Raw genomic sequence first — 25764 nt, 5'->3', positions numbered from 1 at the left:
AATAGAAGTTATAGGAAAAAAATGGAATTTAAAAAAAAAACATGAAACAAATTTTGTCAAATAGAAGTTATAGGAAAAAAATGGAATTCAAAATAAAAATATGAAACAAATTTTGTGAAATAGAAGTTATAGAAAAAAAATGGAATTTAAAAAACAATATGAAATAAATTTTGTGAAATAGAAGTTATAGGAAAAAAATGGAATTTAAAAAAAATATGAAATAAATTTTGTGAAATAGAAGTTATAGGAAAAAAAAATATGAAACAATTTTGTGAAATAGAAGTTATAGGAAAAAAATGGAATTTAAAAAAAATATGAACCAAATTTTGTGAAATAGAAGTTATAGGAAAAAATAGAAGTTATATGAAATTTTTTGTAAATAAATAATAATAATAATAATGTAAAAAAAAATCAAATCAAATGCAACGGCTAGTAGCCGTTTCATTTGAATTTTTTTTTAAAATCCTGTCGGTTATAACCGACAGGAATACACCATTATTTAGTATATTAAATAATAGCATGTATTCCTGTCGGTTATAACCGACAGGAATAACAAAACTATAAAAAAAAAATAGCCAGCCCGAGGCTGGCTGGTCGAAAGCAGCCAGCCCTTTGGCCCTTTGGCCCTTTGAAATTCCGTGAGGCCCTCCCAGATTCCCGAGCCTTCTGGCCTAGCCCTCGGTTGGAGACGATTTTAGGGCTATTTTCGGCCTTCTGGACCCTTCGGTTGGAGATGGCCTAAGGTCATTGTATTGCGTGGTTCTACAACTTGTACGGATGAAGTCAATTGCGTTGGGTTAAGGATCCAACGGTTGGGATTGGGTGGAAGAGAAAGAAAAAGAGGAAAATAAGGAAGCAAAGGTCATGGTCCTTGAGAGATTTTTCAGTGTGATCGGTACACAGGGTGGTACATCACGTGTCACTATACAAATAGTGAGATATGTGCGCTAAAAAGTTAATAACTTAAAAAATAAAATTTCTTACCACTCATATTAAAACACGTGGTGTACCATTTGTGTTCCTGTCACAACTAAAAATTTCTCCTTGTCCTGGTACTGCGTGGTGCCATAATATATGTGGAGTAGTGCTAGGAAGATCAAATTTTTTATACCAAAGTGCAAATCAAATGACTTGTCACCAATAAGAAACAAACACGCTAATCGACACTTAATTAATAATCTAACCATCTACAACCACAACATTTAGTTTGTAATTTTGGTTTAAAAAATTTGGCCTACCTAGTATTGCTCAATATATGTGGTTAAAAATACAACCACTTGTATTATGACACTTGGTGTATTGAGTCTTGTTTCCGACACTGAAAATTTTCTCGGGAAGTAGACTCTAGACCACCTTTTGATATACCATGTAATTTCTACTTTATAAAACCCTTAGCAAAATTTTTGGTAACGCAGCTTCTCATTGGCCCCTTGACTCAAAAGGCTTGGTAGACACAACGAAATATTTTTTAGCGTACTTGTAACTTAGTGATTTACTATTTTATTAAAATTATAATATATGTATTTAATTTTATTAATATACCCTCAACAACGGGATATTAATCATGTTTTTCACCATATTGTAATATGTAAATTATTCATCTTTTGGACATTTCCTCACTCGTACGTACTTTGTACTTTGTAGTACTCTTGTGCCGTTACATAACCAATCAATCCAAAGGAACTTTAGTAATTTGTGTCATTATTCGAAAGTTGAACACGTACCAAGGAGGGCCAAATAATGGAGATGTAAACGTTGTGTCGGATATTTAGATAGTAATTTGTGTCATTATTCGAAAGTTGAACACGTACCAAGGAGGGCCAAATAATGGAGATGTAAACGTTGTGTCGGATATTTAGATAGGAAGACTTTGTCAAAACCCTAGTCCAATTTTCAAGGAGGACCACAAGCAAATGCACCAAGAGACCCTGTGGAGCTTTGGCCCTTGATTTCGATTGGATGGATTCTCATCTTTTAGACCTCGTTTGGCAGCTCGGACTGTACTGACTATTTCTATTGGATAGGATAAATAGTCATCGGATAGTACTGACTAAATTAATCGGACGTTTGGTGCAGTATCGGATTAATAATCGTATTATTTATACTATGTTTGGTATTATACCGGATAAGAGAAATCAAACTTAAAATAAAATTAAAAAAAAAAAGTGAAATCATCTTTTTTTTTCGCAGATCTCTCTGCACCCCCCAAACTCCATCCCTCTCTCTCTTTCGCAGATCTCTCTGCACCCCCCAAACCCAGTTTGATGATTACTGGAAAAGAAAAAGAATAGAAAAAAAACAAAGTTGTCAAATGCAGGAAGAACCCAGCAGCCACAAAGTTGTCCCAAATCTCTCCGTCCCACCCCCAAATCGCCCAAATCCATCAACAAAATCAGGGAGCAATTAAGCTAAAAACTCATAAAACATCTCCAGTCCTATAATTCTCTGCAATTCCTAGAGAAACCCAATTCGAAAAGTTAGCGTTTTGCAGCTCGAGTTCTAAGAATTTTGCAGAAAGAAGGAGTTGGGTTGCTGGGAGCGGCGGAGGAGATGTGGAGGTTCGGGGGTCGGTGTTATTGGGGAAGGAAGGAGTGGCGGAGCAATGGGGGGACGAAGTGAGCGAGAGAGAGGGGGACGAAGTGAGCGAGAGAGATGGACACTCTACCCGACTAAATTATACAGAGGTTTTGGTTGAGATAAATAAGCGGGTGGGAGGTGTATAAAATGAGTGGGCCCGGATTAAATAATCCGGTGCTTATTTAATACGAAGCTCACCAAACATCTGTTTCGTACTATTAATACTATCCGGTGCTCTTATACGGCGTGCCAAACGAGGAGTTTATTAGGTGTACACCATATGTGAAGTAAAAGAGAATTTTCAGTGTGCCAAAAATACTGTTAGGTACACCAAGTATCATAATATATGTGGTTGAATATTTGAAAAAAAAAAATTTCAACAACTTATATTGTGACACCCAGTGTATCTAACCGTGTTTCTATCATTGAAAAATTTCTTAGGAAGTAGACTCTAGACCACCTTTTGACATACCACGTAATTTCTACTTTATAAAACCCTTAGCAAACATTTTGGTACACGCGGCTTGTCATTGGCCCCTCGACTCAAAAAACTTGGTATACACAATAAAAAAAAAATTTGGTGTGCTTGTAACTTAATGATTTATTATTCTATTCAAATTATAATATATTTGGTTTTATTAATAGGCCTAATTGGATAAATGGTCCCCGTGGTCATAAGGTATTCGGATGATAGCCCCTGTGGTAAAAAAATTCGGATTTAAACCCCTGTGGTCTAAGTCTGTTAGGATTTAAACCCATGTGGTCTAAATCTGTTAGGATTTAAACCTTTCTGTTAAATAATGCTGATGTGGCTGCCACGTGGCTGCCAAATGGCTGCCACGTGGCAAAATAATAATTTTTAATTTTTTTTAAAAAAAAACCTGAATTAAAAAAAAAAAAAAAAAAAAAAAAAAAACAAACAAACCGGATCTGCAAGAAGAAGAAGGAAGAGGGAGAGGGAGGAGGGCGCGAGGAGACGGCTCCGGCGAGGGGGGAGCTAGTCTCCGGCGGGAAGAAGAAGAAGAAGAAGAAGAAGAAGAACAAGAAGAAGAAGAAGAAGAAGAAGAAGAAGAACAAGAAGAAGAAGAAGAAGAAGAAGAAGAAGTCGCGCAGGGAGACCGGCGGGAAGAAGAAGAAGAAGGAAGAAGGAGAGGGAGGAGGGTCGCGCGGGGAGAGGGCTCCGTCGGGGGGGGGGGAGCTGGTCTCCGGCGGGAAGAAGAAGAAGAAGAAGGAGAAGAAGTCCGGCGGGGTGGGGGAACGGGCGGAGGGCGGAGGGCGGGGGGGATTTTCTGGGTTTCTGCGTTTTTTTTTTTTTTTTTTTTTTTTTTTTTTTTAATTCAGGTATTTTAAAAATTATTATTTTTGCCACGTGGCATATATGTGGCAATCACGTCAGCATTATTTAACCGAAGGGCATAAATCCTAACAGACTTAGACCACAGGGGTTTAAATCCGAATTTTTTTACCACAGGGGCTATCATCCGAATACCTGTTGACCACGGGGACCATTTATCCGATTAGGCCTTATTAATATACTCTCAACAACGGGATATTAATCATGTTTTTCACCATATTATAATATGTAAATGATCCATGATGTGACAAGTGTTTTCGGTGGACTCCCTTTTTTTCATCTCAAGAAGCCGTTGAGGACTTTTGATTCTTCTTTAGCTAAGAGTGCGGGAGTGGCGGAGTGCCATCATGTGGCCTACATTAGCCGACATAGAAATATTCGTGAAAGCTTTTGTGTTGTGCTCTTGTATTTGATTTTAATCAAACGATGTGCGAGTGAGCAAGGAACTGTTCTCGACCTATGCTCTTTCTTTTTCATGGGGACAAGACATTGAACGAATAATCAAATGATGAAAGATGGATGGGTGGAATGTGAGATTACACTCAATTATTTCTAGGATGGAATGTAAAATGCCAAGTTGTGCATGGTGTTGAGGTCCCTCTTCTTTTCCTTGAAATTTATAAAACTTGATACGTCTCAACAGTATTGATCATAAAAATTGATCATAAAAATATTACTTTTACTATTTACTTGTATCATTTTTCTAATGAATATGAGACCCATATGTGTTTGTGGACTCTAATTCTATCTGAAAGATGATACAAATAAATGTAACACTATTTTATTAACCATTAACTGGCCTACAGTTGTATTAATTTATTTTCTTCAATCAAAGTTAATTGGAATTTGAACACCCGTGGTTGCGTCCATCAAAATATTTCCAACCCGGTATGGGTTTAATCACTGAAATGAGGCCATCAGCCATTAATTAGGTAGGGTTTTAGTCAGATCAACTAACAGAGGCATTTTACCTCTCGTATAACAACATTGATAGATGTTGCATTTGAAAAGTACCCAAATTTATATACAAAAATAAAGTTCACACGTGAAAAGGAATCTCTTATGAGTTATGAAAACATGAATTTTGGCATGGGTCATGTTAACGTTGAAAGTTGATGAGGCTAACCAAAAGATTTGAATAGTCAATTATGATGGACAATGATATGCATGATATTTTAACGAAATAAATTTAAAGTGGTTTACCCAGAAATGGACTGCATCAATTGAAAATCTGTAATATATATATATATACAGGGAGCTTAAGGGGAGGGATCCCCATTTTTTCAAAAAAAATGGGGACACGCTCCCCACCGTTAGATTGACTTTAATGAAATTGTGTGGTTGAGATTAAAACACAGGCTATAGAATCTCAACCACAGGATTTCATTTAAGTCAAATCCAACGGTGGGGAGCGTGTCCCCATTTTTTTCAAAAAATGGGGATCCCTCCCCTTAAGCAATTCCTATATATATATATGTACAATACATTCAACCATGAGTGCTCAAGGGCTCCTAACCAATTTAAGGAGAAAAGGAAATGATCCAAAACTCAACCCCTCTAGTCTATTGGGTTGCCTCTCTTCTTTATATAGGCATGCTCAACCCATAATAATTGCTCATTTTCAGGCCTCCTTAGTGGCCAAACCCAAGTGTGTAAAGGTAGCGGTCTCACCACAAATGCCCGTAACCTTGGTGACACCCTCCACTCGATTGGACACTTTGTCTTGAGAGGAGGCCCTTCCGCCACGGGCTCCAAGTCTTCTTCACAAGTCATCTGGAGATTCGTATCCCTAATCTTTTCATGAAAGGACGGGGTGTCCAGCTGGTCCATAAACACGAGCGCATCGCGGAAGGAGTCCATGGCATCGTTGAACAATATGACGCAGTCGTGAAGGGCGGCAACTGTGCGTTAACCTCCTTTCCCTCTTTTTTTTTTTCGGATGCCTTAACTATAATTTGTACATTTCACTTAACTATAGAAGGCCTTGTCTGACTTTAAAAACCATGTCCCATAAGTAGTGGCGGAGCTAGGAATTTAAGACAACGATGTCAAAAGTTGAGCTTCCATTACTAATCACGCAAAGCAAGCAATTCTGAATTCAAACACTGCCTTAATGTTTTGTTTGTCGTTACCTTGAGGGTCATGGATGTCTCTCCTGAGAAAAGCGCTCTCGTCTTTGATAGGGCAAGATTTACAACAGGTAGTATCCTTCTGGCCACACCAAGAATGTCACCTTCTTTGAGTAATAGATCACACTTCATTTCGGTATTATTTATGTGAATTAAGCCTAAATAAAAGAATGAGCATTGGATACAAATGAAGCCCCCTGAAACAAAGAAAATAATGGCCGAAAGGGAAACAACAAGTACCTTTGACAGATTGAATTGGAAACAAATGAAGCACCCAAAAACAAAAGTCTAATTTGGGAAATCGCTGAGAAAATGCTGAAATGTGAATCGGTTAAGATTAGATGTTTTTTTATAGGCTAAAATTAAAATAGGAAAAATGTGGGAAAAGTGAATAAGAGTAGCAGTAGACTACTAGTCACGGTGGTGGGAAGATTTAGCAGGGGAAGAAGAGGCGATGATGGAGTGATGACTAACAAATGGAGCAGCAGCTCCTCCTTCTTCTTCTTGTTTGGGGCTGTTGGCACCGAAAAGGCTCTAGGTGTTAAAGGAAAAGAAATCACTCAAGCTGCACCGAAAAGGCTCTAGGTGTTTGCACAAAGTGGACAGCAGGAATGTAGCATGTGGATGCACATTCTGGACAGTTTGGACAGTTGCATGTGGATACCACATCCTAGTCAGCAAGGGTTTGCACGTGGCAAATGCACATCATAGGCGTGGCAGCTGCATCATGGGCAACAATGATGCCTTTTGTTTTATATTTGATTATTGCATGCGTGCTGTATGTATATGTATATAATAGCTGCTTCCATTTGCAACACTATGCACAACATTTTTCAATCTCAAATTTAATACTAGGCCTTTCAATTTGGCCACAAGGTTATTGGGGTCAAGGAATACCATTGCCCCCACCTTGGCTCCGTTAGCGCCCATAAGGGTATCCAAAATCTAGTTGGAATTTTCGGTTTCCATGTATTCGTATCTATAAATTTTTATATTCAAATATTCTTTATTTAGGTAAAATTGTAATCTTTAACATACTGTAAAAGGTGATTTTTTTTTTAAAAAAAAATTGTTATTAAGGAGATGCAGAAGAGTTCAAAATTACCACAATAATTTTATGGAATGAAGATGAAAGCGCATTGTGATCAGGGCGCAGCCCTCTATCCAATTTTAACAAGGAGCGAAAGTGCATTGCCCGCAAGCTTACTCAAATCATCCACTCGATTGGACACTTCGGTCTTGAGAGGCCCGTCCTTCACAATATCAAAGCTTTCTTGACAAGTTTGCGCATTGGTACCTGCGGCGGTCAACTGGACATTTGTCTTCCAAATCTGGTCATGGAATGACGGGGTACCGGGGGTACCGAGCTGGTCCATAAACGCAAGAGCATTGTGAAAGCAGTCAACAGCATACTGGAACAATTCAACGCAAGAATTAAGGGCCCTAGCAGTGCGGACGTCGGATTGGAGGGGGGGGGGGGTATGCTGGAAACGAATGATCGCCCTGGGCATGGGTTAGGCCGATGTTGACAGCGTCCTTGGTGCGTTGTACCTTTTCAGTGAATGGGGATCCGGCAGTGGGGATTGGGCGGGAGAGGAATAAGAGGAAGGGGAGGGAGAGGAGAAACTGGGTCGTCATTCATTGGGTGGTGTTCATGATTACCAGGGATCGATGTCTGGTTGTACTTGTACATGTACTGGAGTTGTGCTGGTCGTGGTGTGGGGAGGGGGTTTATATAGTAAGAAAGAACTTCATCATGATTTTTTGGACAAACATTAGGATTTTTTGTACACCGAATCTGGACTAGCCAATTAAAGTTGTTTCCATATATAGTTAATTTAGAATAAGCATATGATGCATTTTCGTTTATTTAATTCTAGTTTATTACAAAGTTTTTTTGTTTACGTTCGTGTAGTATTAATTAATTAATTGATTTCGAGCATGATTTACTCAGTATTGGTCCAAGTATCTTTGTGAATGTGAGTTAACCTCATTTTCCTCATTTTTGGGATGCCTAAAATATTCTTTTTTGAATATTTAAGATTTTTGGGAGGCCTAAAATATTCTTTTTTGAATATTTAAGGTACACAATTCATTCAGTGGTATTACAAGAAGGAACTAATGATTTTATAAAAGGAAAAAACATTAATGTTATAAAAGCAAATTCTTCATAACTTTAATAGGGCCCATTTATTCTTTGGATTCTTGTTAACCTCTTAGAAAGTTCATTGTGTTGGGGCAGGATTCTTCATTCTTGTTGATGTTGACCGATCATCTGGGTTGGGAAGCAAAAGAATATCTAACGAGTCGTGTTGCTTAACAGAAGCCTTGTGCTTCTGTTGGCCCAATTCAATAATAATACCTCACTAATATATGTAAAATCCAATTAGTATTTAATCGAGAGTTTAACTCCCCTACTTCAAGCCACTATAATGACTCATTTACTAATTCGTAATCAGAATGAAAGGAAAAATAGTTCATGAAACTGTTCTGAAATCGAAGGATATAATATGCTTATTTTTTATTCTAAGAATATACGTAAGCTTTAGTTTCATTTTAATGTATTAGTAATCTTATTTTTCATTATAAGAATATACATATGATTATTTTTTTTGACGTAAGATAACACGATCAAGCAAGAAAATACAAACCGACGATAAACTAGGATTTAAACTATAACCTGTTGTTGACCCTAAAAACTACCAAGCCTACGTGGCGCGCAGGCCAAGTAATCTATGAGCTAACTACGTCTTTCGGTTGAATGCGGGGCGTGCCAACTCGTTGGCCGAGTTCGGACGAGGAGTAAAATGTGTTGATGTTGCGTTGGGTGCGCGGCTGACTTATGTGTCTTGCGATCGCGACCGAGGAAGGAACACGTCTCGGCCTCTTGGGTTCTCAAACCTGAAGACAAGGCTACTATTCTTACGAAGTTCACAAATCGTCGTCGTTGGATTCGGTCCAAGTGATGGTATTCGTCAGAGTAAACTCACGCCAAATCGACACCAAAGTGTAAGGGCACAAATACTCAAAGCGAATATAAGTCTTAACAGTAAATGTGGTTCGGCAGTCGAAGTGCCGAACTCTAAATCCCACTTGAGAGTATCCAATCATAAAATAACTCGGCGTGCAATGTGCCGAGCCCAATAAACTGTAACACCTCACTTTGCCGAGAAGGCTAATAAGATGATCTCGACCAATAAGGATTCGGAAATCCTTTTCGACCAAGCCTTGGATTGATAACCAGCCGCCCTCAACGCAGTGTTGTTTATGCCAACTGAAGATGCGGCGAGATCGGCTGATTCTACGACGACAGTGATTTTTATGCTAACTGAAGATATCACCAGTTGCCTTTACAGTGCTGTTTATCCAAACTGAAGGTGTGTCGGCGGAAAAAGAAAAGAAAAAATCTTAAGGTTGTTAAGAGAATTTGCGCAGGGCAGTTGTGTGTTGAATTGGAGGACCAGATGAATGATGCACATCTTCCTCTATTTATAGCATCAGGTCCGCTCTAGACTGAGTTAAAACCCTACTCGGATTAGGACTTCTTATTCTAATCAAACACTATCTCGACTAGTCCTATTTTTATTATGACTTTGAACCCAATCCTTTATCAAACTGCATTCACTTCCGGATTATCAATATCTTTATCTTGCCGAGACTCCTTATTGTACCAAGATTCAATTACTCGTCTCGCAACAAGACTTGGCCGACCTAGGCTAGGAAGCCCATGAACTAGGCGATCCACAATAACCTTTTCGTAAGACCTTCCGGGCCGAGAATAAAACTCGGCCCAAACCAACATTTTGGGCCCAAACACCTGTATATAGGATTAACCGATATGTAGGATTAAATTGTCTTCCTTACTACTATATAATCTTTTTATAAGACGACACAATCAAGGAAGAAAATACAAACCGACGTTAAGATTTGAAGTATTTAGACCTTAATTTATTTTTATTAATTATCTCACTAATTGACAATTTCAACTTTTCCAACGACCGTAAGCGCATTATAATCAGAGCACTATCCCTTTTTCAACTTTATCAAGGAGCTCAAGCCCAATGCCCGCAAGCTTAATCAAATCTTCCACTCGATTAGACACTTCGGTTTTGATAGGCCCATCGTTCACGAACTCAAAGCTTTCTTGACAAACTCGGGCGTCGGTATGCCCAGCGCTCAACTGGATGCTGGCCTTCCAAATCTTTTGATGAAAGGAAGGGCATTGTTGACCCAATATTGTTAATACCATTATGTGACAATATATCATGGCATGTTTGTAGTTGTTTTTAAAATGATTGAAAACGTTTTTAGAAAAAATATTTTTGAGTTCCAAAAGCATTTGAATTGCCTTTTCAGGATTCACCAACATATTTATCAAGGATTAGGTCTAAAAATATTTTCATCAAAAGTACTTTTACTTATTTTATAAGCAATTTCAAACGAGTTATCTATTAATAACACCATGTAATAACATTAAGTAATAGTTTCAAAATATTTACTGCATTACAGGAGGGATAAATGGCAAAAGGAAGCTAAAAACAAGCTATGTGACGATTTTCACTTTAGGTCACTATCCGCACACAACAATATACAAGTGTGACAAGTCCCTCCTTAACAAGTCAAACAACTTCTCTCCACAACCACATGCATGCATTATCATAGACCAGCAGTATATGGAACTCCGGTCCTCGGAATCCACGAACCTCCGGCCAAAAAGTTCCCAACCGTGAGCTTCCCGGCCTCCCCCGCACTACTTATAACATGATAACCGGGCCAGTTGACCCTCCCTCCAGTACCAGCTCCAGCGCCGGAGTTCATGTACTCCCCGTAATAAAGTGTGGAGGGGGCAAAGCTTCCAATCCACGGAAACCAACCAGCAGGATTGATCAACCCATCAAGATTACTCTTCATAATTACCGTCCTAGAGTACTTTTTCCACGGCCTACCCAAGTACGTCTTAAACGAACCTTGTACAGGTCTCAAATCTTGTGCAGCCGTGATTCGCGAATTATGAATAACAATGCCTGTGTTTTCATTCGGGTCGGTCCTAGACTGCGCTGTCACGGTGTTTACTTGGTTGCTCATTGGTTTCCTCGCATAGATGTTGCAATTTTGGAGCACAACCGTGGCGTCGCCGCAGATGAAGTCGATCGTGCCGTATATGTCGCACTCGCGGTAGAATTGGCGTTGGGAATACACGTATAACGTGTCTTGGTAACCCTTGAAGCTGCAACGGTAGAAGACTGAATGGTCGGAGCCGGAGCGGAGTGCCACGGCTTGGTATTTCTGTGGTCCGGCTGTGTTTTCGAATGTCATGTCTTGAGCAATAAAGCCATCGCCGGTAGCCCCTGAATTTTAAGTGAACAGTTTATTAATTTTGTGAACCATTAGATGTATACTAGGACAAAAACTTGTAACTATTCACGTGGCATGTAATTAGCTAGGTTATCAGTATTTAAATCTTGTCGAGAAAAGGCAAAAAAAAAAGAAAGTAAAAGGAAACGCAGGATCTGGTAAATAGCTTTATAATTTGAGTAAGAGTAATGATAGAAATTAAGTAAGTTAATCAACACTTAATAATTCAATTATTAATAATCATGTATATGGTTTACAAAACATGATTTAAGTGAAGAATAACATGATAGACTAATTTACAAACAATATGACGTGTTACTAGTAAACAATAAGCATTTTAAAAAACACTTAAATAATAATTTCATCATCAATAACCGCATCATGTAGTTTAAATAGTTGGTCTCTCTAGGACTTTCAAATTGATCATGACTTAGTTAATTAAATTGGTCTTCAATCAATTAGTATCTAAGTGTGACGCCACCTAAAGTTTCAAAATTAACTCAAGATGATGGGGTTTGTTGAGTCCAAATATCCCTTAAACTGATTCAAAGTTTATTATTGCTTCAACTCAAACTTACCAAATGTGGCAGAGCGATATGTAGTTGAACCATCTTGGACATTTTCATTCCCTGTGACAATCGTTGCATCAATACCATCTCCAATGAACATGATGTTCTTCATTGTCTTCTTAATCTCGATATTTTCTCTGTAAACTCCTGCCTTCACGTGTATGACAAACCTTTTAGTCGCCCCACCCTGTAGCTTGTACGCAGCATCCACAGCTTCAGAAATTGACTTGTAATTCCCGGACCCGTCTTGTGCTACTACCATATCAGCGTTTGGTCCGCTACTTATCGATTGGAGCAGCTTTCGATCAGCGGCTGAAACCCATTCTGGGAACCCATCATCCGAAAGCAAACGCCGTCGTCTTCCACGAACTTGTTTGCTAAAATGTAGAGCTGATGAAGAAGTTGAGACCTTGTGTATTGATAGTGAGTTGCTAAGCAGCTTGGACAAGTTGGTTGAGAGCGTGACGTAGTTTGGGAAAGATTGCAAATGAGAACTAGGAATGTTGAGGTTTTTGAAACCATTTTGGCATGTCTGTTGATTAGTAAGCGATGCACTCAACCATGTATTGACATCAAGGGCATTGGTGGAGCCGATGGAACGGTTGAGCTTGTCAACGGTGTCCTCGTAGAGCTCCAAGCAGTCATTCCAGGCCCCCTTGGCTCGAGTATGGTCAGCGTCCAATGAGTTCAAGTTCAAGGACAAGACAAGTTGATGAGCTTCGATGGCTTGGTCCATGGAAACTTTAAGTACCAAGTCACGAAATGCAAACCTTTGGTGACGATCTAGGTTTGATAAGAGGTTAGTGTTAATGTAATGGCGACACACTTGAGGGTATGGGGTTTGACTGCATGGTGCAGTGATTCTACAGGAACTATACTGCAGCATGAATAGAAGAGAAAAGAACACAAGAAAATATGCATTGAACTTCATGGTTTGAACCTTGTTCTGTGATCTTCAGAGGACCAATGGGGACTTTTTTATAGACCACAACTTGCCTTTGTAGGGCTTACGTGAGTGGTGCGGTGAAAATTTTTAGATCGACGGGCCCGATAGGTCTCTCTCTAATTACATCGATACTGTCTCCAATTTTACCACCTGCCTAATCCATCATGTGTGGGGTTTTACCACAAAAGGCATTTGTATTAGTTAGAGTTGGACAATCATATTTAAAGCCAGCCTTGTTGACTTCCCCCACCGGTGTGGGACTGCCAACATGCCCCCTCACGTGTAAACCACTACACGGCCCCTCACGTGTAATCCCATTTCGACACATGGAGATCCACACATCGGCAATTGAAACTCAGAGGTCGGCTCCAATGGAATCCAGATCAGTCTTTTCAATAAGTGTCTCTTAAGAATTCAGAGGCCAGCTATATGTTAAAAGTCCAAACTTGTTTCCAAGCCCACACTTCCTGGTGACAAGCCTTTAGCTTGCATGGGCCCGTAACTGTGAACTCTAATACCATGTTGGATTTTTTGATCGTGGGACCTCACTCTAATGACACCTATAGGGCGTGTTTGGCATGCTGGATAACACACCGGATAGTACTATTTAATATTGTTGATGCACAAAACCGGAGGTCTTAGAACAACGTAAATCCGACCGTGAATCTGCATGAAATGTAAATAATACAAGAGGTATCGTGGTTCACCCCAAGGTTTGGGCTACGTCCACACTGATTGTATTTCTCTGATAGAATTTGTGAGGGAGAGAGTGTGAGAGCTTTGCTCTAGATAGGAGAGGCTTAGGAAATGGCCTCCCCTAATTGTGAGGGTGAGGAGTCATTTTATAGAATAATGGCTCCTCACTTATTACATATTTGCCCCTTCCTTTATTACATAATTACATATAAGTCCTCCGAGTATTTGTACGAGATCTAAATACGGAGACCCTAAGTATGGTATAAATAGTAGTCCCCTAAGTCTTTAGTCAAGAGAGTCTTTTGGTTGGAGACTTGAAATTCAGTCCATGTGTGGGCCGAAGTAACTAGATGTTGTCTTGAACTGATGCTCGGTATGAGGCGGTGCTTAATCTGAAATGATGCTCAACTAGAAGTAGTACACGTTGCGAGGCTGCTTGGTTTGTGGCTTATGTTGCCTTGGTTGGTTCGGCTTGTGGCGTTGAAGGTGAGGGAGTCCCTTTTATAGAATAAGGACTTGCTCCTCAATACATGAATGATGGGCTAGAGTTGATGTTTGCGGCGAGACGGTTGCTCAGTAGGCGGTGATGCTCTCTAATGATGGTGAGAGTCCATTTTATAGAATAAGGGCTCGCTCCTCAATACATGAATAATGGGCTAGAGTTGATGTTCGCGGCAAGGCGGTTGCTCAATGGGCGGCGATGCTTTCTAATGATGGTGAGGGAGTCCCTTTTATAGAATAAGGGCTCGCTCCTCAATACATGAATAATGGGCTAGAGAGATGCTGCTCTGATGATAGTGAGGGAGGCTCTTTTATAAAATATGGGCTCGCTCCTCAATACATGAACAATGAGCTAGAGTCCCCTAAGTATTTTTCATGAGGCCCAGTTGAGGCCCAACATATGGTGTATAATGTAGTCCCCCAAGTCTTCGGTCAATAGAGTATGTTGGCTGGAGACTTCAAATTGAATCCATGTATGGGCCGAAGTGGCGGTTGTTCTGAGGCGGTATTTGTATACCCTACATTGAAGCTTTGTAGATGAAGCTTTGCAAGTGAAGCTTTGCAAGTGAAGCTTTGAAGCTGGAGCTCTGTAAATTAAGCTTTTGAAGCTAGAGCTCTGTAGATGAAGCTTTTGAAACTAGAGTTTTTGTAAATGAAGCTTTTGAAGCTAGAGCTCTGTAAAAGGAGCTTTTGAAGCTAGAGCTTTTGTAAATGAAGTTTTTGAAGCTAGAGCTCTGTAAATAAAGCTTTTGAAGCTAAAGCTTTTGTAAATGAAGCTTTTGAAGCTATTAACATGAGTGATGCTCATGAATGTTTATATATGATTGATATGAGTGATGTTCATGAATGTTTATGTATGATTGACATGAGTAATGCTCATGTATGTCTATGTATGATTGACATGAGTAGTGCTCATGTATAACTTTGACGTACTGGGCGTACTTTTGATCACCTGATTGACAGCATGCTGCTGAATAAATTTGGAGTATTGGGCGTACTTTTGATCACCTGGTTGGTGGTAATAGCGGCAGGTTGCCGAATAATTTTGGAGTACTGGGCGTACTTTTGATCACCTGGTTGGTGGTAATAGCGGCAGGTTGTCAAATAATTGTGAAGTACTGCGCGTACTTTTTTTATCGCCTGGTTGGAGTTATTTTGGGCTTTGTCGTTTTTTATTTTATTATTATTATTATTATTATTATTGTTATTACCCTCTGACGAGATTTATACAGATGTCTCCGAAAGATAAGAAAAATAAATTATATCATACAAAAACAAAGGTTTCGACACAAAAGCTTCGACAGTTGCAGATCGTTGGTGCGTTGCTTTTGCTTTTGCTTTTGTTTTCTGTTTTGCTTTTTCTTTTCCACCACTCTATCAGTCTTTTCACCTGGCAAACAAAATGAATCGTTATAGAATTAATAATAGTAAGCTTTTCTTGATCTCCCTACTCCTTGCTTTTGCTTTCATTTTCTCTTTGCACTGCGCCTCTCTCTCTATCTCTGTCTCTGCTTTTGCCTTTTCTTTTCTCCTTTCACTTTCGGATTGAAGGACATTTCCATTCATGCTTCTTCATTTTTCAGTTGGAAAGCTGAAAACCCAAGACTTTTCCAGAAGGGTGTCTAATAAGAGAGAAATAACAGCTCAAAGGATGGAGAGAGAGAGTGTGGCAGCATCGATGTGGAGATCTGACAGTCACTAGTATGGTTGTCCGCCTTGTCAACGGTATTTCCAACAAGGCGGTCTTAATCTACCCGAAACCTAAACCGACCCTGAATTCCACCGGCAGTTTCTCCATGGACAAAAGACTCTGGCTTTCTCCAATAACTCGCCGTTGCCATTGTCTCCGGCAGTCTCCAACAAAGCCAAGAAGAAACCACGGCGGGATTGCCGGAAAGGGTCCTTAGGCATAAGCTAGACATGTGCTCCAGGCACAGCCAACTGCTCCAAGCTCTGAGCCTTTACGACGAGGCCAGGAGTAATGGGGTCCCGCTTAGTCTACACCATTACAATGTTTTGCTCTACCTTTGCTCTTCCAATGGTGGCAGTGATGACGGTGATGTGGGTTTGAAGAGGGGGTTTGAGATTTCTTGCCAGAGCGGGTTTGATGCAGGTTTGTAGCAATGGCTTGGTTCCAAAATCACAAGGCCAGAGAAAGGCAGAAACGTCGCCGTCAAATGGAATCATCTGCCCTCCCTGCAGATCACGACCAGCCACTACCAATATTAATGATGTCCTTTATAAATTGCAGCAATGGCTTGTTGGTGTACCTGTGGCTGCCGTTGGATGAGTTGACTTCGAAGCTGGACTCGGAGCTGGTGAGGGAGGGAGAGTCGCCGCTACTGTCTCCGGAGAAGTAGTGGCCTCGTAGGTGCTGCAGTTGAAGGGATGAGAATTTACGGTCAGCGGCGGCTCCCATGACGGAGTCCACGGCTGAGTTTATGAGGGATCCTGAGGCAGAGCCGTTGCGGGTCAGGCCTGTTATGTTTGGTCTCAGGGCCATGGGCTTTTGAGGCGAGGATGATGAGTTTGTGGGAGGTGTTCTGAGATTTTAGAGAGAGAAAAAGAGAGAGAAAGAGAGAAAGAGAGATAGAGCAGGTTCGGTCGGCAGTGGAGGAGCGCCTGGATCAAATGGCAGTGGAGGGGCGCCTGCTGTCCACACTTTCTTGGGCTTTTTCCACGCCATCGACTGGAAGGAACCTTGGTTGATAGGTTTAATAAGGATGCATCTTGTGTTTCTGATAGTAGCCATTCCTCCAGGACGAATCTTTCTTCCTTTGCGGCAAAAGAAAAGGAGAGATAGAGAGAGAATAAACTGTGGTTTTCTGGTAAAAGCCCCAAGAAGGGAGGTTCTAGGTTTGGCTTTGGATCTTGGGTTTTTTGCAGATTCACGGTGGAGGTGAAAAAATGAAAAAGAACCGACATAGTTTTTTGTGTCAATTCCCACAAACGGCGCCAAATGTTGATGCACAAAACCGGAGGTCTTGGAACAACATAAATCCGACCGTGAATCTACATGAAATGTAAATAACACAAGAGGTATCGTGGTTCACCCCAAGGTTTGGGCTACGTCCACACTGATTGTATTTCTCTGAGAGTATTTGTGAGGGAGAGAGTGTGAGAGCTTTGTTCTAGATAAGAGAGGCTTAGGAAATGGCCCCCCTAATTGTAAGGGTGAGGAGTTCTTTTATAGAATAATGGCTCCTCACTTATTATATATTTGCCCCTTCCTTTATTACATAATTACATTTAAGTCCCATGAGTATTTGTACGAGATCTAAATACGGAGGCCCTAAGTATGGTATAAACAAATACTATCCGGTGTTTGGTGCCATTCGGTATTAAATTAGCACCGGATTATTTATACGGTCCAACCTATTTTATACGACGTACGCCGGATAACTTATACACTCAAAATCGTCGGTATTAATTAGTCGGGTCGCTGAAAACAAAATCAAGCTGGCTCTTTTTCCATCTCTCTTGCTAGTTTTAAATTGTGAAACTCAGTGCCATAAATGTTATTCAATCTCCTTTTGAGGAAGTAAATAAACATGATAATCTTTGATGAATTGAGTTTTTTATCCGGTACTGCACCAAACGCCCAATTAAATAGTCAGTACTATCCGATGACAAATTATCTTATCCGACTGAAATAGTTAGTACAGTCCGAGCTGCTAAACGAGGTCATAATGTTTTCAACTTTACCATCTGCCCAATCCGTCAGATGTGAAGTTTTACTACAAAAAAAACTTTGCTATTAATTAAAGTAGTAGCGTAATCATATTTAAAGTTCCTCTTGTTGACTTCCCCTACCATGTAGGACTGCAAACGTGATGTACGTGCGGTTCTTTCGGGGATAAAGGTGTTCTGTAGACTTTATGCATGGTGGTGTCTCTATATGCCAGTTGGGAGCGACCATTTGAGGCTACAACATAAGATGGTGGAAGACTAAAAATGCAGACAATTGACTCGGAGTCATGATTCTTTGTAGTTTGTCCTTGTATGATCAGCTGAATATAAAGAAAGGGATGGAAGACGAATGTTTTACCACTTTGGCCATAGAAATTATACTACTGAATTGATTTGGTGGATAAGGCTGTTTTCTATAACTAACAGTGTTTCGTGTTCAAACTCTTTCATGAGTTTTTAGTGAGCTTAAAGCAATAATATCGCTTAAATCAAAATCTTACGGCAAATTACTGTTGAGATTTTGTTATAAATTAAGACCAATCAGCATAATTTCTGACTTAAAGCAGTTTAATTTCCTCGATTTCATTTTAAAAAGTATAAGATTGATCTTTTGGACATTCCCTCACTTGTACGTACTTTGTATTACTCTTGTGCCGTTAAATAACTAATCGATCCAAAGCAACTTAGTAATTTGTGTCAGTAATGATTCGAAAGTTGAACACGTACCAAGGAGGGCCAAATAATGGAGATGTAAACGTTGTGCCGGATATTTAATTAGGAAGAGTCCAATTTTCAAGGAGGACCACACGCAAATGCACCAAGAGACTCTGTGAAGCTTTGGCCTTTGATTTCGATTGGATGGATTCTCATCGTTTAGAAGTTTATTAGGTGTACACCATATGTGAAGTAAGAGAAATTTTTTAGTGTGCTGAGAATACGGTTGGATATACCAAGTATCATAATATATGTGGTTGAATATTTGAAAATAAAAAATTTCAATCAATTGTATTATGACACTTGGTGTATCGAACCGTGTTTTCAACATTGAAAACTTTCTCGGGAAGTAGACTCTAGACCACCTTTTGATATACCACATAATTTCTACTTTATAAAACTCTTAGCAAAAAGTTTGGTACACTGGGCTTGTCATTGGCCTACATTAGCTGACATAGAAATATTGTGAAAGCTATTGTGTTGTGCTCTTGTATTTGATTTTAATCAAACGATGTGTGAGTGAGCAAGGAACTTGTTCTCGATCTAGGTTCTTTCTGTTTCTTAGGGATAAGACTTTGAACGAATAACCAAATGATGAAAGATGGATGGGTGGATGTGAGATTACACTAATGGCGTGTTTACTAAAGAGGAATGGAGGGGACGGTAATGGAATTGCATGCTCTTCGATGGATTCATGTGTTTACTAGTTGGGCAGGAATCAGGTTCCGTGTGGGACCCGCACCAATTCCAGAATTGGACTCTTGAAATTGGCGGAGTGGGATTCTCTAGATTAAGCTAGTATTTGAGTTCCGGATATTGGAGGCCATCCGGAATACAACTTTTCTTCCTAGATTGCCCTCCTATAATTTTGCTTATTACAAAATAATCAACAACTTCACCACCAGCAGGCAGACACTAAATCCATCTTCTCCAATCCCACCAATTTCCATTGGAGGACTCAGGCTTAGGGCTCAAGCCAACGGACCCAGTTCTCTTGGTTGCTTGCAGAACCTATTGACGACAACGATAATTGATTGAGGATGATAGGAGGCGTCGTGAAGGTTTATGCATCTGGGCAAGCGGGAGGGCTGTTGGAAAAGTAAAGATGAGAAAGAGAAGTGATCATAATGAAAGGGGAAGGCGTGTGGTCTATGCATCTGAAACAAGTGAGAGGATAGTTGGGAAAGAAAAAGTTAAGGATGCATCTGGGCAAAGGGTGGAATGAGGATGATGAAAATCGGGAAGAAGAAAGAGTTTCTTATCAAATAACAAAGGGGTGGGAATGGATGAGGATGCATCTGGGCAAAATGGGGGATAAGGATGGTATAATATTTTTAATTTTTATTAAATAACTATACTTTTTATTAACACAAAACCTTACGTGATGAAATTTATTAATATGATATAAAATTAAATTTCATTAACTAGCATGAAAAAAATTATGTTACACAAGGGTAGTTTAGTAATCAAGCTAGTTTTAATTCCGATTCAGGTGAACTAGTAAACAAGTTATATGAAATCAATATCATTTTTACTCCGATTCCAGCTAGTATAGTAAACAACATTAACATGAATCTAATTCTGTTTCCTCCTCAATCTAATTTCTTCTCAATCCGATTTCTTCTCAATTCAATTCCCTTCAATCTGATTACGAATTAGTAAACACGCCATAAATTATTTCGAGGATGGAATGTAAAATGCCAAGTTGAGCATGGTCTTGAGGTCCCTCTTCTTTTCCTTGAAATTTATAAATCTTGATACGTCTAACAGTATTGATTATAAAAATATTATTCTTACTATCTACTTGTATCATCTCTCTAATGAATATGAGACCCATATGTGTTGGTGAACTCTATCTCTATTTGAGAGATAGTATAAATAAATGGTAAGTGTATCACTATTTTATTGACCACTAATTGGCCTACAGTTGTATTAATTTATTTTCTTTGATCAAAGTTGATTGGAATTTGAACACCCGTGGTTGCGTCCATCAAAATATTCCTATTTCCAACCCAGTATGGCTTTAATCACTGAAATGAGGCCACCAGTCACTAATTAGGGTTTTAGTAAGATCAACTAATAGAGGCATTTTACCTCTCGTATAACAACATTGATAGATGTTGCATTTCAAAAGTACCCAAATTTATATACAAAAATATAGTTCACACGTGAAAAGGAATCTCTTATGAGTTATGAAAACGTGAATTTTGGTATGGGTCATGTTAACGCTGAAAGTTGATGAGACTAACCAAAAGATTTGAATAATCAATTATTGTGGACAATAATATGCATAACATTTTAACGAAATAAATTTTAAGTGGTTTACCCAGAAATGGACCGCTTCAATTGAAAATTTGTAATATATATATATATATATATATGTTGGGTTACAATACATTCAACCATGAGTGCTCAAGGGCTCCTAACCAATTTAAGGAGAAAAGGAAATGATCCAAAATTCAACCCCTCTAGTCTATTGGGTTGCCTCTCTTCTTTATATGGGCATGCTCAACCCATAATAATTGCTCATTTTCAGGCCTCCTTAGTGGCCAAACCCAAGTGTGTAAAGGTGGCGGTCTCACCACAAATGCCCGTAACCTTGGTCACACCCTCCACCCGATTGGACACTTCGTCTTGAGAGGCCATTCCGCCACGGGCTCTAAGTCTTCTTCACAATTCATCTGGAGATTCGTATCCCTAATCTTTTCATGAAAGGACGGGGTGCCCAGCTGGTCCATAAACACGAGCGCATCGCGGAAGGAGTCAATGGCTTCGTTGAACAATATGACGCGGTCGTGAAGGGCGGCAACGGTGCGTTAACGTCCTTTCCCTCATTTTTTTGTGGATACCTTAACTGTAGTTTGTACATTTCACTTAACTATAGAAAGCCTTGTCCGACATTAAAAACCATGTCCCATAAGGGTATCCAAAATCTAGTTGGAATTTTCGGTTTCTCTGTATTCGTATCTACAAATTTTCATATTCAAATCTTCTCCATATAGGTAAAATTGTAATCCTTAACATACTGTAAAATATGATTTATTTTTTATTTTTTAAATATTGTTATTGAGGGGATGCAAAGGAGTTCAAAATTACGACAATAATTGTATGGAATGAGGAGTGAAAGTGCATTGTGATCAGGGCGCAGCCCTCTATCCAATTTTAACAAGGAGCGAAAGTGCATTGCCCGCAAGCTTACTCAAATCATCCACTCGATTGGACACTTCGGTCTTGAGAGGCCCGTCCTTCACAATATCAAAGCTTTCTTGACAAGTTTGCGCATTGGTACATGCGGCGGTCAACGGGACATTTGTCTTCCAAATCTGGTCACGGAATGACGGGGTGCCGGGGGATCGATGTCTGATTGTACATGTACTGGAGGAACTAATGATTTTATAAAAGGAAAAAACATTAATGTTATATATTTATGGCATAATAATAATAATAATAATAATAATAATAATAATAATAATAATAATAATAATAATAATAATAAATGCCTAATATATGTAATAATACATGTTTAATTAATGTCACGGAAATATATGTGTTTCAAATAAATGTAGGTTAATTGTTTTACACACACATATTTATATAAAAATGCCTAATATATGTAAAATTAATGCAAAATAATTTACCTACAAAACAAGAAATGTTATTTGATTTGAAATTTGATTCAAAGTTAGTTTACCTTATTTTTCATAAAAATATAGGTCAATTATTTGAGAATAAAATTATAATACATTCAAAATAATTCACCTACAAAAATAATGTGCTAATCGGTAAAAGAAAATTATATATCGGTAATTAATTTGTACAAATGATGAGACATGTTATTTGATCCAAGATTAGTTCACCTATATTAGGGTCCACTTATCTTTGCATTCTTGTGACCTCTTAGAAAGCCCATTGTGGTGGGGGTAAGATTCTTCATTATTTTAAAAAGGTCCATTTGTTCTTTGGAGTATTGTGGACCTCGTAAAGCCCATTTATTCTTTAGATTCGTGTGAACCTCTTAGAAAGCCCATTCTGGAGGGGGCAAATTCTTCATAACTTTAATAGGGCCCATTTATTCTTTGGATTCTTGTTAACCTCTTAGAAAGCCCATTATGTTGGGGCAGGATTCTTCAATCTTGTCGATGTTGACCGATTATCTGGGTTGGGAAGCAAGAGAATATCTAACGTGCTGTGTTGCTTAACAGAGACCTTATGCATCTGTTGGCCTAATTCAATAAAAATACCTCACTAATACATGTCAAATCCAATTAGTATTTAATTGAGAGTTTGACTCCCTTACTTCAAGCCACTATAATGACTCGGTTTACTAATTCGTAATCAGAATGAGAGGAAAAATGGTTTATGAAACTTGTTGATGCACAAAATCAGTGAAGACTTTGGTACAACAAAAAGTGTTAAGTTTATGACATTCGCTAGATTGCTTCGGTCACTAGTGTGGATAAGTATGTAAATAGATAGGGACAAGAAAGTAAACACAAGATGTACGTGGTTTACCCAGATTTGCTACGTCCACGGAGTTGATGAGTTCTCATTAATTGTGAAGGGTTTACACAAGTACATAGGTTCAAGCTTTCCTTTAGTGAGTACTAGTGAATGATTTAATACAAATGACATTAGGAAATATTGTGAGAGAATGATCTCTATTTATAGAAGAGAGTTTCTAGTTTCATTCTGACATTGACATGTGTCGTGTTGTGATTGGCTTCTGATGTTGACATGTGTCACGCTATGATTGGCTTCTGATGTCAACACGTGTCGCGCTATGATTGGCCTCCTGGTTGGAGAGAAACTCTTCTGGGTCCTTGACGGTATAACGTTAACCGGTGCTCAGTAGTTTCAGGATTGGTCAAGTATGGTACAAATAGTGCTCCTCTAAGTTCCCGAGTGAGGGAAGCTTCTCGGTTGGGGACTTGCAAAATCCAAGCCATTGAGTAATCATGAAACTTCTAAGTACCGAAGTGTGGTCTTATATATCTTATATGTAGATGTGACATCTCCTTGACGGTATAACGTTGACCGATGCTCAGTAGTTTCGGGATTGGTCAAGTATAGTACAAACAGTGCTCCTCTAAGTTCCCGAGTGAGGAAAGCTTCTCGGTTGGGGACTTGCAAGATCCAAGCCATTGAGTAATCATGAAACTTCTAAGTACTGAAGTGTGGTCTTATCTGTCTCATATGTAGATGTGACATCTTTTCTGGAAATACTTTTCCTCCATCTAGGGGTGGTATCTTTAACCGATGAAGATGCACAAGGTAATGTATCAATTTCACTTGAAACTTACTTGTAGTTTCGGGCTTGGTCAAGTGCTATACAAACCCTATAGTAGGAGTCTCCCAAGTCGTCGAGCTAGGATATTTACCGAAGGAGGTAACAGACAAGGTAAGCAATCAGACTTCCAAGCAAGCAATCTGGATCGGAGGTTTGACTTCGGCTTGCGGTTGATTGTTCTCCTTCTCCTTATGTCGTAAACAACAACAATGATAAGGAGAAGCAAATGGATAAGAGATGATATGAGATACTTTTGCTTTTGAAGAAGTAACTTTCCACAGGCTTATTCTTGAACTGGGCTGGAGGGTTTTCTGGTTTCCTCTAGAGTATAAGGCCGACTCAAGAATTTGAGGGTCAAAACAAGTCCATCAAATCTAGAGTACGTTCGACCTTGATGATATGTGATACAATTGCTGTTGGAAAAGTAGTGGATGTATCGACACATGTTCTGTTACGCTTGTCTCCACATGCTTCTTTGTATCCTTCTCACTTTCCCTATATGTTCCTCAGGTAGATGTGGTATCTTCTCTGAAAGCATAAGATGTTGAAGATAAGTACTCGAGAGCAATGCTAGGTAAGTAATCAGGCAAGGGGTTCCAGGCAGTCAGTTCCTGACTAGAAGCTTGATTCCAAGTGCTTACTGATTGCTCTCTTTCTCCTTGTCTTACAGGTAAAAACAAGGCCAAATGAAAAGACAGGGAAAAAGCATGATATGGGATACTCTTACTTTTAACCCTGATGATATGAGATACTCTTGCTTTGGTGTGGCTTATTTGCAGAGGTATTATCGGGAGGAAAATAAGCTGAGTATTTCGAGAGACTCTGTTGAGAGTGTTCTCTCGGATGTGAAGAAAAGTTGAGCATTTTTTTTATTTGCAGGTCTGCCTGGTTGTGGAGGATGGAGGTCGACATATACAGGAGTCTCCCTAACAACAAGTAGTAGTGTTATTCCTTTACCCTTCTTGGTCATAATAATGTAGTGGGAGCTGCAAGCTTCACGTGTTTTAACTTTGTCAGAGCACTTTGAAAAAGTGATCTGTGGTATCTGGAAAGCTGATGTTGCGTGTGAAGATTGCAGACAAGCTTTATCCAAGGAAATCTGGCTCTCGAAGTCCGGAGAGCGGTGCTTCTTCGGTTTTCGAACAAGCAATCCTGTCGAGGATCTGACTCTCGAGATTCAGAGAACAGTGCCTCTTCGATTTTTGAGAAAGCAATCATGTTGGGAGTCTGACTCTTGAGATTCTGATAGCAGTATCTCTTCGATTTTTGAGAAAGTAATCATGTTGGGAGTCTGGCTCTCGAGATTTGAAGGGCGGTACCTCTTCGATTTTTGAGCACATAATCCTATTGGGAGTCTGGCTCTCGAGATTAAGAGAGCGGTGCCTCTTCGATTTTTGAGAAAGCAATCCTGTTGGGAGTTTGACTCTTGAGATTCGGAGAACAGTATCTCTTCGATTTTTAAGAAAGTAATCCTGTTGGGAGTCTGGCTCTTGAGATTCGGAGGGTGATGCCTCTTCGATTTTTGAGCGTGTAATCCTATTGGGAGTCTGTCTAAACTTTGTCAAAGATCTTTGGCAAAGTTATCTGTGGTACCTGAGGAGCTGATGTTGCGTATGGAGAGTGGTGCCTCTTCAATTTTTGAACCAACGACCCTGTTACTCTTTCTTTTATAAAGGCACCAATTGTGTGCAATAAGTACATTCAGATAGTTATTGCTTGTAGGAATTTTCCCTTTATTTTTGTACTTAAGAGATTTATTGCACCTCATTTCTCCTTCATCATTTCTGAGAATGTCTGGCCCATCCGATCATCGTTTTGACTTGAACTTTGGTGAAGAGGCAGCCATGCCTTTTCAAGACAACATATGGCGTACATCCTTCTTATCCCCTACTGGTCCTCTTACCGTTGGGGACTCTGTGATGAAGAATGATATGATTGCTGCGATG

At 39.4% G+C, this 25764-nt stretch overlaps 1 protein-coding gene and 1 long non-coding RNA gene across 2 annotated transcripts; one reads left to right on the top strand and one right to left on the bottom strand.

Annotated features, from left to right (window-relative positions):
• Positions 1-10493: 10493 nt before the first annotated feature.
• On the bottom strand, positions 10494-12918 carry LOC126606331 (pectinesterase-like). Its single transcript, XM_050273702.1, has 2 exons — positions 11994-12918; positions 10494-11408 (listed from the first exon to the last, which is right to left on the bottom strand). The coding sequence occupies exons 1-2, from the start codon at positions 12913-12915 to the stop codon at positions 10717-10719; spliced, it is 1614 nt and encodes a 537-aa protein (XP_050129659.1). The 5' UTR covers positions 12916-12918; the 3' UTR covers positions 10494-10716.
• Positions 12919-13554: 636 nt separating this feature from the next.
• LOC126606340 (uncharacterized) lies at positions 13555-17501 on the top strand. The gene is made up of 2 exons (XR_007617186.1): positions 13555-13643; positions 17187-17501. It is a non-coding gene; the product is annotated as an uncharacterized LOC126606340 (long non-coding RNA).
• Positions 17502-25764: the final 8263 nt, after the last annotated feature.

This window comes from Malus sylvestris, chromosome 16, assembly GCF_916048215.2.
Source record: "Malus sylvestris chromosome 16, drMalSylv7.2, whole genome shotgun sequence".
Lineage (NCBI taxonomy): Eukaryota > Viridiplantae > Streptophyta > Magnoliopsida > Rosales > Rosaceae > Malus > Malus sylvestris.
This window is presented reverse-complemented; position numbering and strand designations above follow the sequence as displayed.

Excerpts from the sequence above, each read along its gene's own strand:
- LOC126606331 (XM_050273702.1), bottom strand. The coding sequence starts at position 12,915 with ATGAAGTTCAATGCATATTTTCTTGTGTTCTTTTCTCTTCTATTCATG. Across the intron at positions 11,409-11,993 it reads ATATCGCTCTGCCACATTTG|GGGCTACCGGCGATGGCTTT; the intron begins GTAAGTTTGAGT and ends CTTAAAATTCAG.